General features: G+C 42.8%; 1 protein-coding gene across 3 annotated transcripts; it reads right to left on the bottom strand.

The window, feature by feature from the left end:
- Positions 1 to 76: 76 nt before the first annotated feature.
- LOC134643495 (mitogen-activated protein kinase-binding protein 1-like) lies at positions 77 to 23,324 on the bottom strand. Of its 3 annotated transcripts, none has more exons than XM_063495892.1 (33): positions 22,876 to 23,324; positions 21,506 to 21,597; positions 19,354 to 19,416; positions 19,209 to 19,266; positions 17,738 to 17,908; positions 17,325 to 17,462; positions 16,907 to 17,089; positions 15,642 to 15,802; positions 15,251 to 15,440; positions 14,718 to 14,855; positions 14,435 to 14,625; positions 14,270 to 14,361; positions 14,033 to 14,158; positions 11,727 to 11,797; positions 10,490 to 10,611; positions 10,320 to 10,395; positions 10,099 to 10,210; positions 9,944 to 10,007; positions 9,683 to 9,793; positions 9,357 to 9,514; positions 9,088 to 9,125; positions 8,653 to 8,853; positions 8,433 to 8,566; positions 8,152 to 8,261; positions 6,777 to 6,971; positions 6,398 to 6,464; positions 5,735 to 5,890; positions 5,310 to 5,476; positions 4,376 to 4,981; positions 4,185 to 4,272; positions 3,900 to 3,982; positions 2,823 to 2,908; positions 77 to 1,219 (listed from the first exon to the last, which is right to left on the bottom strand). In XM_063495892.1, the coding sequence occupies exons 1-33, from the start codon at positions 22,972 to 22,974 to the stop codon at positions 986 to 988; spliced, it is 4,581 nt and encodes a 1,526-aa protein (XP_063351962.1). In that variant the 5' UTR covers positions 22,975 to 23,324; the 3' UTR covers positions 77 to 985. The 3 variants fall into 3 exon arrangements, with proteins under 3 accessions (XP_063351962.1, XP_063351961.1, XP_063351960.1); XM_063495891.1 differs by having other exon boundaries at positions 5,310 to 5,473; positions 8,152 to 8,273; positions 22,876 to 23,323; XM_063495890.1 differs by having other exon boundaries at positions 8,152 to 8,273; positions 22,876 to 23,323.
- Positions 23,325 to 24,985: the final 1,661 nt, after the last annotated feature.

Below are 24,985 nucleotides of genomic sequence, written 5' to 3' on the forward strand. Positions count from 1 at the left end.
ACAGATCAACACTATGAAACTGTATAACAGTAAAATAAGAGAAAATCTCTTTCAGAGAAATAAAAAATCAGCACAAACGTATAAAAGGAACTAACTGGATGATTGACTGTGTGATACATGTCGACAAGCAATCGTTTCACCAAAGTTACAGTGAGTTTTACAAGGAAAACACCATCAGCGCAAAAATATGAATTACACGACTGACAGAGGTAGCCTGAAAAGCTCTTTCCTACAGTAAAAACTCAGTGAAACCATTTCTGTCCTCACTCCTTTAAGCCCAAACGTTAGCATTTTTACCTCAAGAGCAGCATATTGTTAAATTATAGATATTGTACCAGACCCTTAAGCTAACATCACATTTGGGTCAAGGCTTCAACTTCCACAAAACAGAACAGCTACACAGATGACGAGGCGGAATTTTGAGCCTGGATATTTATACTGGAAACAAATAATGATGAGCTTCATCTTATGGACATAATTTTTTTTTAAATTCAGTAAAAACTAAAAACATCTCAGTACATTCATATCCGCATATATTTACTTTGCTTAAAAAAATATTACTCTCATCCAATTAGTAACAATTTAATAGCAGAAAAAAATAAATAAATAAAAGTTGTGTGTATAATTAACAAAAACTGTGGCATATTTTTAAACCCATGTAGTCTTCTAGTTTTGGACTACCTCTGCTCTTCACGTGACTTCATCACCTTTGTCCCTCCAGTGTTTCCCTTTGTAACATTCACTTAGAAAAATGCTCCACAGACAAAGGAGAGCAACAGCAATGTGAAAGTAAGGCAATTAAAAAAAAAAAAAAAATATATATATATATATATATATATTCTAGACAATAATACTCAACATCTATTTTCCAAATGGTCTCTGTGCAAAAAACAACAACAACAATTGTGCATTTAAGAGTGCTATAGAGTCTTCGTCTCTCTTTCTCCTCCTGGTTTATGGGCCCTGCAAACATTAGTCTATCTCTTCAGGTCTTGGTGTCTAGTCTCTTTTCTACAGACTTCACCAGCAGCTCAGCGTACTGCTCCAGCAGAGCCAGGGCCTTCTCTCCGTCACCGTTTACCCCTGGGGGCCCTTCAGATTGGGGTGAGGAGGGATGAGGCAGAGAGTCCAGCTCATCCTTAACTGTAAGCAGCGCCTTGGACAGGATGCTCCTCATCTCATGTTGATCTTCACTGGTCTGTTGGCTATGCTGTAGTACCTGTTGTTAATGAACACATACATATATAAAGTAAGTCAGCCATCCAAACTTCCAGAAATTAAAAAGGAAACCAATGATGGAGTGTAAGTTGTAGCACCCTGAATGACCACTTGAGGCTTGCCCAAAAACTGAGTCAAGTCTCCATAATGTTTCATGTTAAAATACTCAACTTTACAGTAGAAATAAACATGTTTTCCACCTGATAGAAAATGATTGTAGTTCTTATAGCGCACTTTCCCTTTCATAACAAAGTGTGAATGTTTTTATAATTTACCCATTTAAAATCTGCTAAGCATTTAATATGGGCTACTTTGTAGCTACTTTGAATGGCAAAAGTAGCTACACCCATCTTGTTCATCATTTAATGTACTAAAACACACACCTAATTTGGTAAGTATATATTATTTAAAATTTGTTTATTACTAGGCCACCTACACATTACACCAACAGGAGCTGTTCCACCCTGGAAATCCATGAGCCATAAAGCTCCTGGCACACAGTTTTTGTGCTGATGTTAATGACGCAGGAGTTACTGAGTCAGCAAAGAACTAGTGACTTTAACAAAATATGTGCCTCAGTACTCAGCAACCCCGCTCTATAACGCTTCCACTTTACAGTAATATCACATCATGTAGTATCTGGGAGGGAAGAAATTTCACCAGCTAACTTTTTGCAATAGTGGCATCCTATTACAGCATCTCATTTAAATTTAGTAAACTCTTGAAAACAAAACAATTTTCTCGCAAACGTTTGTAAAAGCAGACTGCATGGCTAGGTGTTTGATTATATACACATGTAAAAAATCCTGGCCTGGAGAAGATGAAAGAATTAAAAAAGCAGGAACTCCAGCAACACTTGAGGAACGAAGAACAGCTTTAATAATTGACCAATTATTAAAGCTGTTCTTCGTTCCTCAAGTGTTGCTGGAGTTCCTGCTTTTTTATATACACATGTGGCAGTGGGATTGGAAACACCTGAATTCAAAAAAGGGTTGTGGCCAATGTTATCTATATAGTGTACCTTCCAGTGTGGCTTGCTGTGTAGTTTACTGTACTAGCATCTAATCCAAAAAGTCCCTGCTAAGATTTTGGTGAGTTAAATTCTACAATTTCCTGTGTTCATTACTTAACCCTAATCAGCAGGTATCTGGATCCATGCGTGCACACATACACTTTATTGATACTAGCTTGGCCGGATAATAGATTGGGTAGCATGCTAACCAAGCTAGCATGCTAACCAAGCTAGCTAGCATTAGCTGATAACAGTTCACCCTCTTGTTTAAATGTGGTCACTTCTGACTATATTTAAAAAAACAAAAACAAAGCAAAAACAACAAGGTGAAAGCCATGTTGAGAATTTTAAAATGGGTGGCTTTAAAATGCCCAGACACATATGTCTTTTATATACAGTTTATGCAGTCAACAGGCAGCCAGAGGCGCACACAGATGGGCAGTGCCTTTATCGCTTCATTTGCTTCATCAGTTTATAGATGTTTGCTTTTCCCCTTTGTCTTATTCTCTCTCTGTTTCCTGTTTTCTATCAAGTTCTCCATCCACCCACCCACCATTTTCACACATTCATATACACAGACGCACACACTGACCGTAGTGTACAACATGACAGTTTTCCGCAGACTGCTGTGAAGGTCGGTAACAACCTGCCTACAAGTTTCCAAGGTGACTGAGCGATCTGCAGAGAGAGATAGACAGAATGACTTTCAAGTACGGCACAGCGTGCAGAAAATCACCACGCGCACCCAGGAGCACAAATAGCACAAACACAAGCGCGCGCTGTTATCGAGCGAAGTAGGAGAGTGGTAAACGTTGTGCAAAAGGTTGAAGAGCATATAAGGAAGAAAGAAAGAGGGAAAACTTGGTATCAGAAAAGAAACAAACAGGTGAGGAGGTTACTGCAAAAAGCTGCAGAGCTGTAACAGTGTAAACTAAGAAAACTGATTTCACAGTTTATATCATCCAGCAAAACACAGTTTCAGGTACAGAGCTGCTATCACTTAATGCCATTTAAGGTTTCTGTGTTTTTCAAATTGAAATGAAGCGAAAAGAAATTCCTGGCCTTTGAAAGGCGCTTATCATTCAGGGAACAGCCGGGAGGGAAGTATGACGAAGGGGATGGAGTTATTGTAAGATTCACCAGAGCACTTTAAAACTATTAGATACCTTTTATTTACTGAGCGAGTGAGCAATGTGAGGAAAACTCTGCACTGCCCATTAACTGAGGCTTTGTATTTGACGTCACAGCAGAGTCTAAGTAATATTCAAATTCACCTGCCAATTTTCACAGATAATGGAAAACAGTACCTGGTGTGCAAACATGAGGCCATAACGGAAAACGTTCATCCTTTTCAGGAAGTACAAATGTGCAAATTTTATGAAAATCATCCATATTTTGATATTAGAGGGAAGCGAGAAGAGGGCTGAAGACAAAGAAGCTAAAGGAATGAATGTAACAAAATGTAACACATATAAATGTAACAAATGTAACAAAAAAAAGCAGATATTTAAAACTTGTTGTTCTGTCATGTGTCGTCCTTGTAAAGGTCTAACTGGAAGCAGGCAGATAATATGAGACAGATAAGACTGACAGGCAGTACTGAAAAACATCAGGGGACGTAGCAACAAATAAGAGCAGGGTTGGTTAAAGAAGTCGTGGGAGGCCAAACCTGGCTGTGGGCTTGATGTGTGGGCCTGTTCAGGCACCAGAGGGCACTCTTTAGCTACAGCCACCTGACCTGGCTCCTTGGCACTGGGAATAAAAGCCAGAAATGTAAGTCAGTTGCAGTGGCAGTACTAATTCTTGTATATAAGATACCCAGAACTGAACAGATACAATGAACAAATACTACTGCAGCCAACTCATAGTGTGTATGAAGCAAATAATTAGCAATTTGATGTGCGACTGTTAAAAAACATCTAGCAAAGTCTTCACAAGTGATATAAAACTTCACCTCTCAGAAACCGAGTCCCTTTTCTGCTTCACAGGCATGGAACATGACAAAGAGGAATCCAAACTTAGAGACAGGTGCCTGCCTAATGCTGAAAATAACAAGATAAAATCACGTTCAAGCACACAGTTAGCCGATCAGCTCCTTAGCTCTGTGGAGACATTAAAAAGTACACGACTGGCCGGCGTTCTGACCTTGTTTGTTTAGGGGAGTAGCTCTATGGTGACATCCGGGGTCTGTTGTAGGAGTAGAAGCCCTGCTGATACTTCCAGACCAACTTGAGCTTGGCTTCACCTCCAGGCACAGGCTGCGTCGAGGGCTGAGCGGCTGCTTAGGAAGTGGGATGCGAGAAGGAGGGACGTTCTGGCTGGCTGTAGGATGAGGTGGAGTCAAGGAGGGACTGTTTGATAGTGGAAGGGATGATTTTGACGGCACGGAGGATGGGAAAATCAGGACAGGAGATGAGGCGAGCACGGGAGGCTCAGTTTCTATCTCCACAGACGACCTCCTCCTCCTCTTGGAGAAGAAGGGGGAGCCTGGCGGGGTCACTATATGGACGGCATCTCCAAAAGAGGAGGACCGGCTTTTTGCCACGGAGCTAGCAGTGGGGTTCATGTAAGAGTGCTGGGGCTTGAGTTTAGGGCTCTCCCACGGAAGTGGGGACTGGGATGACTGTGGGGACCCAGAGGAGTGTGAAGAAAAGCACGAGGAAGGTCTGGGAGAGGGTTCATTGAGGAAAGGCTGCTGAGGTCTCTTGTGCAACTCCCTCTGGTCACTAGAGGGCATAGGGGAGGAAAGAGCTGCAGAAAAAGACAGTGAGAAGATTAATATGACTAATTCTAAGAAAGTAGAATTAAATTACGCGTGCTAAAGTGTTATGAACTGATTCAGAAGACTACAAAGCAGTTACTTTCAACTCATGTGGGAAAAAACACTGATTAATTTGGCAAATTTCAAAGAAACTGTAAGTCGGCAATGCAAATTATGTTTAAATACACTCTTGAGGCAGATTAACTTTCTCACAGTTGCCAGCGGATGGAATTACTGTAGTTCACTGAAAAGTCAGACACAAACATTACAGGAACCACAGACAAATAAATGAATGAACTGAAACGGGATCAAACGTACAGCGCGTGGCCAAGTCCTGGGCAGAGCGCGATTTTTGGATGCACGCCGTCCTGTCCAGCAGCAGCGAAGCTTTGGGGGGAGGATTAGAAAACCTCCAGAGGTGGGACCCTGTGGTCGTCTTCTTCTGGGGTCTAAGCGCAGGAGGACTGCTTCTCTCCGGAGCCCTGCTGAGACGCAATACAGCAACTTAACCATCTGTTCACGGCACGCGTGAGTATTTTAGTCACATGACTGGCAGGAATGAAGCACAGTGAAATGTCTGCTGTTGTGCTGACATAGCCTTGTGACACAGCATTTATCCCCCCCATGTTGTTCATACTGATCTTTTAGAATCATTTAGTGACTTTTATGCTTTTCGCAGATCCGGTTTTGCCTCAAAAATGAAACCCCCATGACGCCTCTTAATGTGTGTGCTTTCTTCTTACTTTGGCTCTTGAGCTTTTCCAGGGGACACGGGACTCTTATTTTCTGCATTCCCGCCTACGCCATCTTCCATCAAGGGCCGCACTTTTGACACCGGGGGCTTAATGGAGCGGCCGCCTTGTTCCTTCCCATTCGCTTTGGCAAACAGAAGCACGTCTCTGCGCAGAAAGGTAATACCGGGTAAGAGAAGCAGATAAGTGAGACACACGTTCCCCTAACGTATGTGCAGATTGATATTACTCTCAGGTTTGTAAAGTCAATATGAAGCCTCATCCAGCAGTCAGTTAGCGTAAACTTTAAACAGGAGGGGGTTGCACTGCTTAAACAAGATATACCATGTGAATTAGCGAGCTTTAGATGTGCTGGTAGGTGGATTTGGAGACTTCTGCAGAGAGCCGCCTCTTTAACAGTAGCTTAGACATGAGGGTGGAATCATTTAGCCCCCAAAATATGAAGCTGTTTACGCTTATACATCTCCACCTCCAAGAATAAAAAAAGAAAACAATTTCCTGCTACACACAAAATCACCCATAGAGGGTTAACAATGTGACTTTAAACTGACAGCTTGACTAGACAGGGAAAGTACACAGCGGCGTGTGAGAGTCCGCATGGGTTTGTAATTATAGCTGTTGAATCCACATTGGTCTGAAGTGGTCAGGCAGTACCGGTTATTATGTCCTCTGGCCAGGAAGCGTGAAGACATACTGAGCCTCGGGACTGTGCTCTGCTCAGCTGTGGATGGACATCAAGAAAAAACAAAAAGGAAGAAAATTGAGACAGAGGCAGGAAGTAGAAGTGAGACTGAGAGGATAATCAGTGTCGACTGTATCTGAATTTGCACGTGAGGTCATTTAAAGACTTCTGGGAAATAAAACAATAATTTTGTTCTCCATGTCTGGAGGTGTTAGCCACAAACAGGCTATACATTAGTCATAACTAGACATCAAAGGGGTATCAATCTTCTGCCCCTGGCTCCCAACAACAAAGAGATTTAGGTTATTTCCCTAAAGCTCAAAGCACGCCTGTCTGTGTGTTCTGTGCTACCTGTAGTGCAGCCCTCCGACAGCGTCTCAAAGTTCTGCTTGAGGAAATCCGCTCGATCGCATCCGCCACTGTCCGTTATTGTCCTGAGAGCCTCGTCCATGCTCGTCACCCCTTCCCTTCGCTCCGCGTCCTCCTCCTTCTCGACATTCTCCTCATCCGAGCTGTCCTGACTCAGATACTCTGCCTCTGCAGGATCTGAAAGCGAAAGCAAAATTAGACGCAGCAGAGACACAAGTGTGACAAAGAGAAACCAAAGTCTCCAGTGGCCTTGATACAGCCCTTACACACAGGGAGGGGGGGCAGCAGGTACTCTGTAATCCTTAAGAAATAACCAGCCTGGTAGTTTTATCTGACATTTCTCTTATCGAGCCTCGAAATAAAATAAAATAAAATAAATAAATAAATAAAATCCATGTCTCTCTGCACGCCCAAATCCCTCTCTGCAGGTATGAGCTTCACTGTACGTTGAAGAGATATTTTAAAGCTCTCCTGGACATTTTAACTCATGATTTTAAATCCTGCGTTTGGCACACTTCATAAAGAAAACCTGAGACTGAGCACAGGCAGGCAGAGAGTACTGCAACATGAAAAAACCTCACAACGTGAAGAAAGCTCACATTTTTTTAGCATTATAAATATACAAAGACCTCTCAGTTATGCTGCAGTATCTGGTCTGGCCTTATGGACTGAAAAGGACTGAAAGCCAATTATGAGGGCAGTCAGGAAGCCCGTTCTCTCACTCCCTTCACATTCCTTTGACTGCAGCAGCAGTTTGAGTGGCTTACGCTCATGTTATGCATTTTTCTTTTTTAGTTTTGTTACATTTAGTTTTGATGTTGGTTTAGCTTAGATCAGGTGTGGGGAATTAATCTCCCCAAGGGGGCGATATGAGAAACTGGGACTGTTTTTAAGGGCTGTAACAGGGATGTACACCAGGCTGGTCAGAGTGGCAGCAGTTTAGTGTTGCTGATGGTTTATGGTTAGACTTTTCCTAGTTTTCTTTTGCTTCTTGTTCCTAATTATTTATTAAAATTTGTGGGAACTGTGTGGCTTATTTCAGTTATGTAGAATCTCTAACAGCGTGGCGATAGACATACTGGGGGTTGTAACATATTTTTTTAAGGTGTTTAGACTTCTTGTGTTAGTTTTGGTGTTGAAAAACTACAAAATCCTGATGAAAGTATGTAAATAATGTATGTATGTTCTCACCAGGGCATAAGCATGAATGCATCTAAAGCAGACAGTCTCCTGTCATGTGCTACTTGCTGAAAAGTGCAACTTTGGACACTGTGCTTTACACGATTTTTTGGAGTTCAGAGCTTTTGCACAAAAGACTCTTTTTTTAATGCTGCATGCATTCAGAGTAAGACCTTACCATCCAAAATATGATCTGGGCTGGACTCTCTGCTGTCATAATCCAAAGAGCAAGCGCTGTCTGGGCTGCGGCTGTCCTGGCTCTCACTACGGATCCCTCGTCCTTGCATCCTGCAGTAATCGCTGATGTAATGGAATCACCGACGTGGGAGCAACGAGGAATGGGGAGGGGGGGTGCAGAAAGAGAGAAACAGCAAACTGAGAATAGAAAAGGACTTTTGTTGTCTTGCAGTGGCATTGCAATCAGTCGGGCAAAACAGTGTGTAGCAGGCAGAGGTTTACCTGTCCAGAGGACTTGTGTCGTCCTCCTTTTCCTCAGGATAGAGCACATCTGTCCCCTTGGTGTCCCTGGAAGTGTGCGAGGACAGCCAGTCGGCGTCCGGCCAGGGTCGATGTCTCCTGGGTCTCTCTCCCATCTGCAGAAAACGGGCAGTGCAATTATACGCTCACGGATCCACATGAGCAGCTTCCTATATCTCCCTTATAGACAAACAGAACGTACCACAGGCTCTTGGAGGCCGAGCGAGCTCTGCCTCTCTCTGTCATGTGGGGGGCAGCTGGGGTTTTTCTTCGGAGCAAAGGTTTCCAGTTGCCTCAGGTCCAGCATGGATTTAACCATCACTTCCAATGAGCCCATACGATGAGACCAACGCCTCCGGGGACGCTTTGAGGACTCAGGGATGACTTGGCTGACGACTCCATGCTGGGAATATACATTATACACAGCACAGTACAATTATTCACCCTTTCCATCACATTTGTTGCTATGGAACAAACTGTATGGCATCATTAACACACAGGGATGTGTTTTTTTTTCCATTTTTGTTTTCTTTAATGGAACAAAAAGCAAATACTGCATGTTAGGATGCTTTAAGTTGTGCTTTCTTAGAATAGTCCAAAATGATTTATTTTATTTAAAGTCATAACAAACATCTACCTTTGTCAGCTCCCAGTCCTGTCCTTCATCTGAGCCTCCTGTTGCAGGAAGGAGCACAATAATTACAAAGTTAATAGAGGAAGTCAGTTTAAAACAATTTTGGTTGTTTTCCAGATTGTGCTGCACTCTGCACAGAAGCCGAACGTCAGGGCAGTGCGCCAATGGAGGATTGTCTACCTATTACTAAACCCTTTTGACCTCCTTGATGTTAAAAAAAACAAAAGCAGTTACTGCTATGTTTATTCATGTCATCAATTATCACACAGTACCTGTGTCCTCCTCTTCGTGGCTGCTGGCGGAAGAAGAATGGGTCGCGTTGTCTTCGGGGTCATTGGCATCGTCGTTCGCCGCTCTGTCGTCCTCCTCGTGTTCACGGTCGCTGTCAGAGGACAGACCACCCAGTGCGGGAGCGCTGTACACCTCACGCCTAGGGTAACACAGCGAAAGAGTCAACAAGATGAATATTCTATCTGTGTTGCCATGTCATTATACGCGAAGGGAATACATTCGCTTGAGGTGGGCTCTTTATCATCGGCGCTGGGTTCATGGCAAGAATGTACTCAATTAACAGGTGGAGGTGTGCTGGTGTCGTCACCTGAGACTGGAGGTTTTGCTGGGTGGTGTGTTTGGGTTTTCTCTGAGCTGGTGCAGCCTCTCTCTCATGGTGATTGTCAGCTCCGGGGACAGCCTCCACACAAAGATGCAGCTGGGGGAGATAAAAGCATTAAATATTCAAGATTTCATTTCAGCTCGGAAGCATCTGCAAACACATTTCCACAGCCATTTCCTACAGCTGCAGAGGCAGAAGATTGCTTCGGCCTGGGTGCAAGGACATCACTGAGAGGCGGTTTCTCACCTATCTCCCGATACAGAAATCAAATGCCGGCAATCGCTGGTAAACTTAATCCCAGTGACGATTTCTGCCAAACAAAAACAATAAAAAAAGGCTTGTTAGCTCTCATTATGTTCCCTGTCATTGTGGTTAGATGTATTCTGTGTTAGCTGCGTTACCAGAATGTCCAAACATAGTGGCCACACACTCCCCGGTGTAGAAGTCAAAGATGCTGATGTTTTTATCGGAGCAGCTGGTGGCCACGTATTGACCAGAGGGATCGATCTGAACCTGCCACACCAAACACAAAAGAGCCTTTTAGCATCTCTCTCTATATGTGTATAAATATATATACAGACAGAGAGAAAAAAGGTGTTTCAACTGTGGAGAAAAATGTTACCCTGAGCAGACTTCCATCTTCACTCAAAGATCCTTTGTAGAGTTTTTTCTGTTTGCCGCTGCTGATGTTGAAAATCCTGCAGAGAGAAGGAAGAGATAAGCCCCGGCGCCTTTAAAGAACGCTTTCCTAGCGAAGCTCGTGCATCTTTGAAGCCGCGTGCCCTCGCTCACCTGATGCAGCGGTCCTGACAGCCAACAGCGGCGTACTTGCAGGTGGCGTCTACGTCCATGTCGTAAAGCGTGGTCTTCCTCACCATGTGGTGGGAACGCTTGAACTCTGTTCCTCTGTCGGTCTGTGAAACAGAACAAGACAGTGTCAGGCCTGCGCTGGAGGAGGGTAGAGAAAATATCAGGGGTATTTTAGCAGAATGCATGATGTGACTTTTATTCTGAGCATGCTGAACTCTATATAACCTGCAAAGATAAATATGTGCATCTTAACAGTCACTGAGCCAAGCCTCCAAAAGCTGCAGAGATCAGCTTGACTCAGGATCAATATCTGCATATTAAAAGGTGGGTATACAGCTAGTTGTTGCATACAATAATGGAGTGGGGAAAATAGACTGAACATGTTTGGCAGTTAGAATAGGCCAAAGTTTAGACCACAGAGAATCAGCTTTTGTGCATCACTACCATCATCATCATCATCATCATCATATAGACATAGTCAGAAAAGGGTACTCTTTGCAGCTCATCCTTGAAAACGGCACAGACGAAGCTCATTTCTGCTCTGCCGGAGCACAAACCTGTCACAACAACTTTCTAAAATGAGCACTCCATAAATGTCTGTACGCCAAAGAGAAGGTTCACTTTAGACTAACAAGCGCTTGTTTACTGCGCTCCGGAAAAAACAAAACAAAAAAACAACTTAATGTTCTGAGTCACTGCAGTGGCCTAAATCCCGTCTCAAGTTTATGAAAAATGCCGTAAGTGGCCTGCTAACCCAGAAGCAATTCCAGAGCAAAAGAATGTCGCCTCCATTTTTTTTCTCTTTTTCTTTCTCTCTTTTTTTGTATTTCATAGTTATACAACTTGTAGCACAAATGCTCCTTTTGTGGTCTGTGCTCTAGAATTGCTAAACAGATTGTGTTACCATTGTGCCAATAAGTGTGACCTAAATGAGAGGAATTAATGAAAAAAAATTAAGTCAAATGCAAAGAAGCTCTTTGTGGCCAGAATTAGTTATTCAGAAGAATATCGCAGGCAGTACTTTGACGAAGTCAGAATAGCTGGTTCACTGTTTCCAGTCTACAATGAGGTGGCTGTTTCCTGCCTTGTTAGTATTTAGCAGCCTGCATATACATTAGCTTTAACATTGGTGTTTGGCAGGCCGTTCTGAGATAGTACTTTTTGTGTCACTCATGCTTTTGCGTGTGTTTGTTGGGTACTATCCAACATCTGATGTTACCTTGTGTGCTGTGTGGAAATAGATGCTCTTGTCTGCCCCACAGCTGATCATTCTCACCTTGTTGTCATTGGCTAAAGAACAAAAAACAAAAGCATTTAGTCATCGTGTCTTCATGCACGCTCAATCATCCAGGCAAGGAAATCCCAGAAAGTTGATTCTGTTCATCTAGACGGAACATTTTCAGTGGGAGAAATTATTTGTGCGTGAAAAGTGTGAGAGGATTACCCTGCCCTCAACACCGACCAAGTGTGTCAGTGTTGAGGGCAGAAACATGGTGGCGCCGTGGGTTCCCCAGTTTCACCCACTGTGGCCGATTTGTGTATGGAGGAAGTAGAAAAGAGGACTCTATCATCCTACCCTGGGACACCACCGAGTCATCGGTTCACATATGTGGATAACACCTGGGTGAAAATCAAATCTCAGGATGTCCCACAATTCAGTGATCACATTAACTCAGTGAACAAACACATCGAGTTCACCAGGGAGGGTGTGAAAAATGACAGGTTAGCTTTCCTAGACTGTGAAATATAATCTGTAATGGACAACATTTGAAAGTCAGTGGAAACAACCTCTGGCCAAGCGGATGGCAGAACACAGGCCAGGACTCCACAGTCTATTTACATCTACAGGCCAGTGGCCGCTCTGTCAGTGGAGAGGGAGAGACAGTAGTTGGAGCGGGGAGTCAAGGAGGCTATTTACGTGAAAAAGGAACGACCATCTGTGAACTGAGGGGGCCTAAGGGTACATCGTTCACTATTTTACAGTGCTGTGATTACAGCTATACCCCAACTCTCTGTGAATAGCACTCATGGAGATTGATCAATGGTCGTGACAATTTGCATGTTAATGATCATGAAACTGACCTCACAGTCTATTGTTAGTCAGTGGTGCTGGTTTCAGTCATTATGCAAATGTAGTGTTTATGAGGTTGGAGAAACCTGCAGACAGCTGAGACTGAGAAGCCACATGAGCGATGAAACGTTTCTGCCACTGAAAATGCGACGTCCAGATGAACGTTCCAGGATTTAGTCATCTTTTCATTCAAAAAATTGAAACCTGACCACAGAGACACCCTAATATTATACAGCAGCTTATTATACAATTACACTTTGGCCTTTTTAGTATGAAACTTTTATGTTACCAAGATAAGTTATTGCATGTTGTTTAAGAAGTTAGCTGGTTAGCTGAGCAATCTTGTCTGTTGCAAAGTGGATACAAAGCTAAAGCTGACATCCCTGCACTTCCACATAAATAGTGCAGAACTAGAGACGGAAATTTAAGCTATATGGACAAAATCACCTAAACATTACACCTACAGGACCTGCTCCACCATGGAGACCCATGTCATAAAGCTCGGAGCACACAGTTCTTGTGCTGATGTTAATGCCAGAAGAGGTTTGGAGCTCTGCAGTTACTGAGTTAGCTTAGTGTTCTGGCATCTTCTATGCAATATGTGCTGCTACACTGGGCAACTCCGCTCTGTGTCTTTATGCAGTGTTTAGGGGTGAGAGCTGCTGTGGTTTCTAAACCACTTTGCAGTAATACCACTAATACACACTTTTTTTTTAACTTGCTGCAGTGGTGGCATCCCATTAAAGTACCAGTGACTCTTTAAAATGACCCACTCTTTCATAAATGTTTTTGAAAGCAGGCAATGGGGATAAAACATTTTTGAATTTCAAAGATTAAGAGGTGTGGCCCAGTACTTTTTGTCCATACGGTGCATAACTCGTCATGTCTTTCTCTACATGGAAAATAGCTGTAGGCCAAATACTTATCCTTTTTCTGGCCACTGACTCATCATTTGCAGACATGACCACCATGCAGAAATACGCCACAGGAACTCAAACCCAGCTAGACTCATCCCTAGGGCAGCATTTCTGCAGTTCAGCTTCTTCCAGCATGAAGTAATTGGTAGCTTAAAAGCTAAGCTTTCAAAGTAGTTTGCCCCAAACTGCCTATTTTATATTAACCCACTATTATTAGTAAAATAATTTTACAGTTCATGAAAAAGTCCAGAGACAGTAGATTAGTGCCTCTTCAAAAATCTAAATTTGAAACCGTGACAGTAAGTGGTGCAAACATTTCATGTCAGCTGAAGAAGAGAAAGCAAAGTGCAGCGGAAAGGCTTTGCTCAGGCAACCAAAACGCCACCTGAATACACATGTAACCGTCATTTATTATTGAAACAAGTTGTGCGGCGTGTGAAATAAAAGAGGGACTTTGTGTGGGACTGAGCGAAGATGAAAGCGTCGGATTAAAGAAAGATTAGCCGTCAGATGTTGACAGCTTCTCAAGTGTCTCACCAGCAAAGCGGACGGCTGTTATGGATGAAGAGTGTTCGTCGAGTGTTTGCACCAGACTGTAGTCGTCTTCTGCATCCAAGACGTGGATCAGACGATCCCTGCTGGCTGTGGCCAGCAGCTTCAGACCTGAGAGAAATCAGACCACATAATCACCTATTGTATTCACAGTCAATGTGCAAATATTCTCCAAGCGTGCCATCATTATAGTAACTAATACAGTCTCACACACACACTGACCTGTTTCTGGTTTACTGTATTCGAGGCTGAGGATCTCAGCATCATGGGCTTCCACCTTAAGAATCTCCTCCATGCTGCTGAGGTCATGAACCCTGCAGAATATCACAGTTTTAGGACAGAGGTCACATCAGTCTGTCATCAGCCTCAGCCTTAGCCTCGTCCTACCTCAGCATGCCGTTGCGATCTCCAGATGCCAGGTGTTTGCCGTCTGGGCTGACACAGATGGTCCTGATGCCCGTCCTGATTTCCGCTGTCTGTCCATCCCCCGACTTGATCTCTGAATTCGCACTTGTTACGCACTCTGAATCCTGCAAGGTGCTGGTGTTCCCGTCGATGTATATTATATTCAAAAGATCCTTTATAGAAATGAGGGAGACAGAAAGTAACTCTTCACAGCTGTACTTGAAACACAGCTGAAGAGAATACGGATCTTGGAAGTCAAACTCACTTGGCTCAGGATGTTTGGAGAATGAGTTTGTGTCCAGTCGTCCATGCGCCACACTCTCACGGTATTATCAGCTGAACTAGTGAGGAATGCGCCTGATGACAAACCAGAAGCCACTTCTTCTGGAACATCTGGAAACACCTGGGGAGTAGTGACAAAAGGAGGAGGTTAATAATAAACTAGATGAGGGTAAAAAAAAGCATGATTTTAAAAAACAATTAATGCTGTAAGTTAGATTTCTAGAAATGCAGTTTCACTATGCTGTGAATTGTCTTATATCGACTGTTATCACCAGTTTCAAGCTGCCAAATTCTGATGCACAATGTTCAGTACAACAGCACAACAGCTCACAGTTTCCCAGTTTTGTTCGTGTAATGATCCCCAATGTGCCGCAAATTACTAACCGAATCAATAGGTAGATCCAATCTGTTGTACTGCTGTAATCCTATTGAGCCAGGAGGCTTGAGAAAACACACTGAACATCTCACAGCTTTTAAAGAGGTGATATAAATTCACTTCCTCCTGCATGCATTTACCTCCAGGTCCCAGACACAGGCGGGATGAAAGAGGGCAGAGTGCACCTTCCCCACTCGCTGCACATCTCTCACGTCCCACACATACAGGCTGTGGTCATTATATACACAGCTGAGCTGGCAGCTGACGGGGTCATAGGTAACGGCAACGGTGTCTGGGTAACGGGCATCCGCTGTGGCGTTGAACAGATGACTGTGGGAATGAAAGGTTGGGACAACAGGAATTGATGTTTTCTTTGTAAAAATCCGACATCCTCGAGAATAAGAAACATTTAGACGAGACTCGGGCTTGTTGACTTGGTTTGAGACAGAAAGCTCTATTAATAGAGCTCACTTGATCCTGCAGTGGATCAGTGCTAAAGAAAGGCCAAGTTACTCCTGAGCTCTTCCTCACCTGGCCTCAGTCATGGAGGAGACGTCAGAGCCAAGGGGGTGCGGCCGTGGCAGCGTGCACACAAAGTGCAAGTCAGCGGGTCTGAAGGCTCGCACCGTTCCATCGGCACAGCCGCAGAAGATCATATCTTCAGACAGAGAGAGCGACTGAGCCAGCCCAGTCTGCACGGAAGGACACACGCCAGAAAATCAGCTCACAAGTCATAGCTTCATAATCTTTCTGAGAAAATGGTAAACATTCATATTCATTCAAGTCTGAAAAAATAAGCTAATTATGCTCCTGCAGATAATATTACATCATTGCTTTGGCTGAGTCCTCTGCAAAGGTTACAGAGGAGTAGAAAAGCGGCCCCGTTGGAGCTTTTCCAAACACATCCTGTACCTGTCCTTGCTTCTAAATCTTCTAAGATCCTCTTCACCCGTTCACTAAACACGTATGGTTACTGACCTAAGGCATTTGTGCCTGTACTGTACTCAAATAATAACTAAATGAACATGCATGTTAGTGCTGACTGAGGCCAATACCACATAAAGAAAAGTGACACCTAGTGAATAAAGAACAAATATGTTACATTCAGCTACCATTTAATAAAAATGAACAGTAGTGGCAGTTAAGAGCAGAGCATCGTATCACAATATTTTGCTTGGTGATACTGTAAAGATTCAGGGAGAGCAAATATCATTATTTTTATTAAGTAAGTTAAAATACTCGAACAAGAGGGCTCATGTCCTACACCACTGACTGACTGCAACCACTCTCAGAGAGGCTGTCGGAGGTTTGCAAGTAACTGCTGTCTTATCTATAAATGCAGGTTGCAGATTGCCAACATGCTGGCATCAGTCTGAACGAGTCTTTGTTAATAAACACAACATGAGGGAAGTCGACTCAACAGATTTGAATTCGGTGATTTATCACAGCTAATCAGAAGCTGATTGCATGTAATTGTCAACTTGACCGCATTCAATTCATCTTGTGGCAGGTTTTAGTCACAGTGTTGGTACTTGCTTGTTGTTGCTGCTTGATAATATCGTTTTGCAGCAAAAAAATTACATAAATCCAAATAATTTAAGTATGATTACTTTATCTTATTAGATAAAACAAATACTGACAAAATTTTAATTTGAGATTTATGAATATCTTATTCATTTTGTTTTGTTTTCTTATATGTCACAAAATGTTAAAAATCACATTGATCATATAGTGGGGTGTCTGGTGAGTCCCACCTCTACCTTTCACCTGCAGACAGCCCCTCCCCTCTCACTCACCCGAAGGTCCACCCACTTGTCCAGCATCCTCTTGCTGTTAAACTCACACAGCAGGCCAGAGGAAGTAATGCAGAAAGTGGAGTCTGATTTAGAGCCACGTCCACAAGCTACATCACAGAAGAAATTGTTCCTCAGCTCTCCCAGCAGCCCGGAGCGGCCCAGCAGAGGCACAGGAGCGCTGGCCTACATAGCACAGAGGGGTGATGGTTAGCTGATAAAGCTCCAACTGAAGGAGTTAAAGTGCTTCCCTGAAATGTTGCATGTGTGCTGCTGAAAATTAATAATCCCTGGGTTTCACAAATGTATTTGCATAATCTAAGAGTGCACTAAAGTTATTCAATTATGCAAAAATAAAGCAGAAGTAAAAGGTAGGGAAATAACTCCAGGCAGTAATAAAAGATAGGAAAGCCTCTCATACCTTGTTGGCCTTGCAGTGGTCCAGATACCAGAACTTGACATGCCTGTTCCCCACTGTGACAAAGTAGGAGCTGTCCTCGGAGAAAGACACACCTTTCACCTTACTGGACACCTTGTTAGCGGCCACTATTACATCTTTCTGCAAAGAACAACACATTCGAAAGAGATCACACAACTAAAACACAATGGGACTCGCTGCTCAACAGTATAACATCACATTCACTACATGGTTTTAGACATTTTCACTACTTTAAAGTTATTTTTTCATTTAGAGTTTGAAAAAATTGAGCTCAAAAATTGCCAGTCATCAGACATTAAACCATGATTGTCCTGATTAAAGCAGTCAGAAGAACGGAAGAAGGTGTAAAAGCACAAGTAGGATTTGAGCTTTAGAAACTTTCAAGTGAGACAAACCTTCCACGCCCAGACGTTGACCATCATGTCATGTTGATTTCCTACACTGACTATGTATTTGCCATTGGGGGAGAAAGCCACACAGGAGACGCCGTACTTGTGCTTCTGGAGCTCGGCCACTTGCTTCCGCTCTGCCACGTCCCATACTCTCACCGCCGGTAGGTGACCACTCTGATAAAAAAAAAATGGTAAGGGGGGAGGAGTCAACGTTTTAAAAACAACGTTAGGTTGTTAGTAAGATGGCGAACACTCCTCCATTCATACACTAAAGCGTCTTAATGTTTTCGTCGACTGAAACAGGCTCCGCTCAGGAGTCACCTGTCATTCCTGTCTGTCCATCTCTCTAGAAGATCATCCTCTCTCTGTCCTCTGATTGTCTACTTGTCCCTTGACCTGCTCACATTATTCCCTCTTGGGGATCGAAAGTTCAGCAGACTATTTGTGTAGTCTCCTATTATAATATGGTAAAAGGACCTTTCAAAGGTCAGAGTTATTAGGTCCAAAAGAAATAGTGTGACATTCAACTGAAGACAGAGCTGCATACAAAAGACACACAAGAAGAGGAGGACAAAACAGCCTGCACATCCGCTGTCAGCCTGCCCCTGTATGTAAATGAGCTACTGTTTGATGAATGAGTGTGTGTGTGTGAGGGACATTTCTTATCAGATCACTCACTCGGGCATATCTTTTACTCCTCCTTTTAAAGGGCCTGTGGGAAAACATCTAATACAGCTGTGATGCGCTCAGCTTTGATCACCGAGCGCAGCGGGTTAAGAAGAGGGCTTTAATATGTCTGGTAGCTGACCATAATGCTAACACTCAGCCTGGAGTGGAGTGGCGAGTAAATTTGCAGCTCTAATATTTCTCCACCACATCTACTACGATCTCTAAGCAGTTTTAATTAGGAATTTAGCACGTGGTTCCCTTTGAATTCCAGGAGAATCCAGGAGAACAGCCTATCCTCAAGTCTATTTGGTCTTTTGAACTTTGGTCTTTGTCGTCATGGCAACTACTGCCTGCCCATCCACTTATGCAGAGAAGTCTTTAATCGGCTTTGATTGGCCGGGGAGGATTAAGATAGCGTGTTGTGTCGAGGCCCGCGTTGTAACTACAACAAAACCGATTCAAGATGCTTGACTGAAAAGACACATTACGCTGTGACACGACAGAACAAGGCCCTTTATAGAGGAGAGGCTGCAAACACAGAGCTCTGCAGCAAGCCTCCATCCTGCTGGGGTGTCCGCAGCACAGCGCGCTAACTCCTTCTTATACTGTGGATAACTGAAGACGGGAACAAGCTAATTCTCGGAATTCTGCAGTAAATCTGAATTACTACAAACACCAGTCCTACTGTGATGTTCACTTGACACAGCAAAAACCAAAGAAAGCTAAACAGAAGACGAGAGGACAGACGCAAGTTTGAGTTTACCTGCAGAGACAAAGTGAGAAAAGTGAGGGTGATGAAACTCACCTCTCCTGTCACCAAGTGTTTGCCGTCAGGGGAAAAAGACAGAGCTGTGATGGTTTTCCTGTGAGAGGGACAGAGGATAACATCACAGCATGATTAGTTCAGTGCTGCTCTGCGTCAGTGAAGACTGTACTCGTGGATGACTCACCTTGAAGTGTTGATAATGTGGTGCTGTCTGTTCTTTTTGGGGTTCAGTAAGACTACCACACACCTACACAAGGAAACCAAGAAATGCAGTAATGCATATTAATATCTGATATGGAACAGGTCGAGAAACGATGCACATACTTAAGGAAAATGGCCATTTTATGTTAATAAATTGATGACAGAGCTTATAGGTGCAAATGTTTAAACATTCACGCTGTGCAACTCCAAAGAAAGCCTGATGCTAATGGCTGAATTTTATCTGGAAGTTTTTCCTTGGTGGTAACAGCGAGAGGTAGAAACACACTGTAAACATTGGTGCTGTTAATCTTCTAGGAAAGCAATAAATAATTGACATATGTAGTGACTGCGAAAAAACAACTAATCATGTGCAGAAATGAATTTATGAAACTTACAAATGACCAAAAGATCAGTTGGATAACTTCCAACCACTTTTTGTTTCTAATTCCTCTTTATTTTTATTTAATTTTACTCCACAACACAATAATAACCCCAATAAATCATCAATATTTTCTGGTTTAAATCAGCTGTGTGTGTTGTGGTCAAAACTCCTGCATTCATGATTTATCATTTTCTTTTTGGGTGAAACATACAGTTGAAGTCAGAAGCTTGCGCACCCTCATCGTGGGCATGGATGAATGATGATTTTGGGCTTTTAATGATTTCTTTGAACTGTAAATACAAGTTGTTTCGGTGTGTCACCACTTTTCAGAGTAAAGTGAGTTTTACATTATTCCAAAATCGACACCTTCAAGCTCAGCTGAAGTTTGCAGCTGCCCACATGCATGACCAAAAAGCCTTGGAGTAATATTTTACAGTCAGATGAGACAAAAATTGAGCCATTTGGCCACAATGACAAGGGGTATGCCTTTCAGGAGTAAAGGTCAAACCTAAGCACATTGCACCTCCTGTGAAGCAGGGTGGTGGTAGCATCATGCTCTGTGGTCGTTTTGTAGTTGTACATTGCACCAGTTGGATATATTAATGAAGAAGGAGAACTACCTCCAAAATTTTCAGCTTCACCATAAATCAAAAGCTAGATGACTGAAACTTGGAGATGACTGGGTGTTCCTACAAAAAGGAAATGAATAGGAACACAAGCACGCGCACACATTTTAAACCTTGGGTTGGGAAAGTGCACAGGATTTTCCCTCCTTAGTCTAGTTTTCAAAATACAGAATAACTTCCTTAGAGGGAACATTCAGAAAGAAGATTACACTACGTTACATGAAAAATGAAAGCACGATTAGACATAACGTGAGTCATTTTTAGCCTATACTATATATTTTACATTTCGCCAACACCTGTTTTTATATTTTTCCATATTGAAATAATGCACGCATAATATTGTTACCTATTAATTCAAAATCCTTTTTGCATCCTAGCTCGTAAGCAGAACTTAGAGCAGCATTCGACCTGCTAGTGAACTGCACTGTGCCAGGAAACTGCATTCCTGGCACAGAGCAGCTTGCACAGATTTAAACTGAGACAGCAGGTGGGTTGCCAGATTGTGCACCATTTAGAAAGTACAACGATGAGCAGAACCATTTGTGCAAAGACGTGCCCATGCATACCTCACAGACACACACACACCCTTACACTCCTTTACATGTTGTTACAATACTGCTCTAATTCTCCTCGTTTTCCCCCGTTGACCGCTGGCCTTCTTAATATTAATACAGCTTTGTTGGAAGGTTTGAGAACAAAATCAGCTCAAGTGCACAGATTTTGTTGCGACCTGGCAGGACCCACTCTGCTTGTTTTGAAACACTGCTTTCACCCGCGCCGAGGCCAACCCCCCAGTATCACCACTGCAGATCTAAACCATCCAGCATAACCATCCTCATTTTTATATTCTATGCTGAGTAAAGCTATAGCAGCAAGAATTAATAATACTGCACAACAAGCTATCACTGTGCCAGAGACAGCCTCCCCAAGGATGGGATAAAGAAGAAAAAAACACAGAGCTCCAGTCCTCTGAGATGATGCAGAGATAACACACACACGCAGAAATTTGCACACTAAACATCCGCATGAGGTAGATATGATAAGGCAGCTGGGAGCGAGCGGAGCGCTGATAAGTCAAAGGTCAGATTAGGAAGATAACAGCGCATAAACAGTCTCTCTCGTCTCACCCTGCAGGATAGGCCACAAGTCCGGATCGAGGGTCGCAGGCCAGAGCGCTGTTTCCTGAAGAGGTGATGCCCAACACTTTCTCTAGAGTCACCTGTAGAGAGACAACACAGGGCGGGTTTGGTTTTCAGGAATTCATCATAATTAGAAGAGAAAAATTAAATAGTGGAGGCTGACAGAAGAATAGAGAGAGAAGTCAGTAAAAACACGAGTAAATGTGCTGTTTGTGTACAACATTCTGGCATAGTCTTATGTATTAAAAAGCAGCCTTTCCTGGCAGTTTCAAGATTCAGGCTGTCAAATCTGAAAAGTATTGATCACTGTTATTGTTTTTATTGCACACCTGCACAAACTCTGTGATAAATGAGCAGACTCTGAGCTGCTGATGTGCAGCACCAAGCATGTCTTTGATTGATACGTGTCCAACAACAGGCTCGAGACAGAAAACTGTCATTGTTTTATCTTTTGGGTGTTTGAGGCGTAAATAAAAAAGGAAAAAGAAAAAGATCTCAAAGACAAAGTGAGGATGTGACAGCTGGCTTGGCACGTCTGTCTGTCTGTGTCTGCCTTGGGAATTAGAAACCAACTGCTGGCGTCATTGATTAGTCTGAGTGAACATATGAATGTAGCCGAGCCTCAGTGTCCTACTAACAAAAGTGCAATAATAACATCAGCAAACAATAAAAAGAATCATAACAAATGCTTTCTAAGATTTCTAAATAGACTCTCAGTTTGTTTTTTGTTTTTTTAACTGACCAGTCTTAATAGATCATTTATAAGCCATTAATAAGCCAGCCTTTTGGGTTGCCAGGTTATCAAAATGTCATTTTTGCCGCTGTTTAAACATCGCATATGGCAGTAAATCAGCTATTAAATCGTGAATGCTTGCTTAACATAGGTGTTCCCAGTCCAGACACTGCAATAACTTCATTTTAATAAACAACGCCAGCTGTTCTCATAATGATTTATCACTACTCTGCCAACAGGTCGCAATAGCTGTTTTAATAACTATAATGAACGCCTATCTCAAAGTTTTCCACCCTGTAACGCGTGACTTGTTACGACCTGTGCATCAATAAATTGCACAAAAACACAGGATGCGGTAAAAACAATAAAAATGACAGCTCATATATGGAGGCTGATGTTTAATTTCTTTTTTGGTGAATAAACATGAATTTTCTGGCAGTTGTTTCATGGTTCAGGCTTTACAGGGTTAAGCAGGTGAAACGTTTGTACCTTAGATTTCCAATAATTACAGTAAAGTATCTCAGATCAGATTTCTAGCTCCAGGTAAGCCTGCAGCACTAACAGGTCTGCAGCGGGACGCTTCTTCTGTCCGGCTGTTCTACTCACACATCAGGAGTTTTCGTACCTTGCTGGTGAGATTTTCTTTGCAGTTCTTCTTTCCGGTGGCTGGAGAACGCAGCAACTTCCTAATGCGACTTTTAATGGTGAATCCATCGCCCGGCATTTTTCTTAGCTTGGCAGCCCGGAGGCACGGCTCTGAGGGCTGCTGACCATCCACTGTGGCAATCCACGGACTGACGGAGTGTGGCGCGCACACGGGCTGGAGAAGAAGCGAAGGAGAGCGCGTAATGATCCTGCTCCCAGGACTAAAACCTTCCGGCTGCAGAGCTTTACAAAGTGTGACAGAGCTCCTGCAGCAGCCGGTGGGACATGTGGAGGCTAATCTCTCGAGTAAGTTCGCTGTTCTCTTCTTCTGTCGTTGCAGGTTCTCGTCTCAGCGCTGCGTTTGCAATGGCAGGAGGAGACGGAGTCGCCGCTCAGCTGTTCGCTTGTTCCCGTGTGCCAGTGTGACATCACTGGTTTAATCCGAACCTGAACTGGTCCCATTCAGTGATTACATCAGCTTTTGTTGCTTTTGCGCCTGATTTAATGGGATTAGAGAGACCGGTGCAGGGGACGTTTTGGGAAGCCACCAAAGAATTTATTAGGCTGCTGATTAGCAGACAGAGGTTCACTTATCTGGAAGTTCACTCGTAGTAAATGGGACTGTTTGCTTAAGTTAAAGCAATTTAGGTTTTGATTGTGTCTTTTTTTGAACACTTTGACTCACGTTGTCTTGCACGAAGGCGATAATTAGTGCGTGTTAAGGAACTAATCCATTGAATAAGATTTCAATTCTGAAATGTCTTCGTGGAAGATCTGCATTCAAACCACATCCTTTCAGAGCACACTGCACTTATTTTTGCCAACCTACTGGGTTTATTTATAGGTCTTCTCAGCAGACCTTTATAGTTAATTATTATTTTTGGTAATAAATAGCTAGTAATACTAACAGTGAGCTATATTCTGTTACAGCTTAAGTGAATCTGAAGACTTTTGGTATAAAATAGTTCTTCACAAACTAAATATTGTGATAACTACCAAACTACCACCACAAATGTGCTGTTCCAAATGATGATTGGATGATCGGTCATTTAAGTGTTCTAATTCACCTTAGTTTAAAATTATATCTTGAAGGTTGATATCAACAAACTCACCTGCCAATAAAACCCAGCCAACTGCACGATACAGTATTGTAAAATACCATATTTATAATGAACTAGTTACCAGAAATGTGTACCTTAGTTATTGCTTAATTTAAATACAAAGCTGGTGGAAAAGGCTTCCCCCCCATTATGTTGCCTGTATTATATTGTGCAGGAGTACCTGGGCCCTGTGCTGTGGTGTCCAGCACTGTGACAGTAGCAGTGAATTTTCTGGGTCCTGTGGTTTGTACCATTGCAGATTTGGAGAGTTCTGGTTAAGTCTGAAGACTGACAACAACTGCTTAAGCACTTTTTATGGTTTGTGGGAGGGTGCATTGTTCTTTTGGGTAAGTGCTGTTGTCTGCAGCAATGCTTAGGTGGGTGATACATATCAAAGTAGCTCCCAAGTGAAGGCCAAGACCCAACGCAACATTGGATCATCATGAAATCATCAATCTTCAGTCCACCTCAGTTTTAAAGTACATGCATCAATTGACCTAAATCTATGACAACAGATGTAATGTTTGCTTGAATATGCCATCCTGATCAAAAGTAAGTGGACAATTGGCTGATAAATCACTTTCATGTCCAGGTGAGGTCTGTATCTTATTATTTCATGACAAATTAGGCAGGTAAAATATCTGGAGGTGGTTTAACTCTGAACATAAGGTTCAAAGAGATTTTAAGTCAAGTGAAGACTATTCTTACACTGAATCATCAATATAAACTTTAGGAGTGGCTACATGAACAGCCTGGTACATTCTTAAAAAAGAGGAATGCCAGCAGCCAGCTCGGCTGCACCAAGAGGCCACAAAGACCACAGGAGATGACTGAAGTGCATGATGACAGAATTATTTCCATGGTTACAAAAACCAATTTCACAACATCTCACAAAGTCAAGAATACTCTCAAGTTGGTGCACAACAGTCAGAGTAAAATCAACTGAATAAAGTCACATGATGGGGAGGGGCAAGATCTCGCAATGGGTTC

The sequence above is a fragment of the Pelmatolapia mariae genome, linkage group LG15, assembly GCF_036321145.2.
Source record: "Pelmatolapia mariae isolate MD_Pm_ZW linkage group LG15, Pm_UMD_F_2, whole genome shotgun sequence".
NCBI lineage: Eukaryota > Metazoa > Chordata > Actinopteri > Cichliformes > Cichlidae > Pelmatolapia > Pelmatolapia mariae.

What these genes read in the sequence shown, in the direction of transcription:
- LOC134643495 (XM_063495890.1), bottom strand. Translation starts at nt 22,974, where the DNA reads ATGCCGGGCGATGGATTCACCATTAAAAGTCGCATTAGGAAGTTGCTG. An exon ending in CTCCAAACATCCTGAGCCAA is followed by an intron (nt 14,626 to 14,717) that starts GTGAGTTTGACT and finishes ATTTCTATAAAG; the next exon opens with GATCTTTTGAATATAATATA. An exon ending in ATACAGTAAACCAGAAACAG is followed by an intron (nt 14,159 to 14,269) that starts GTCAGTGTGTGT and finishes GATTTCTCTCAG; the next exon opens with GTCTGAAGCTGCTGGCCACA.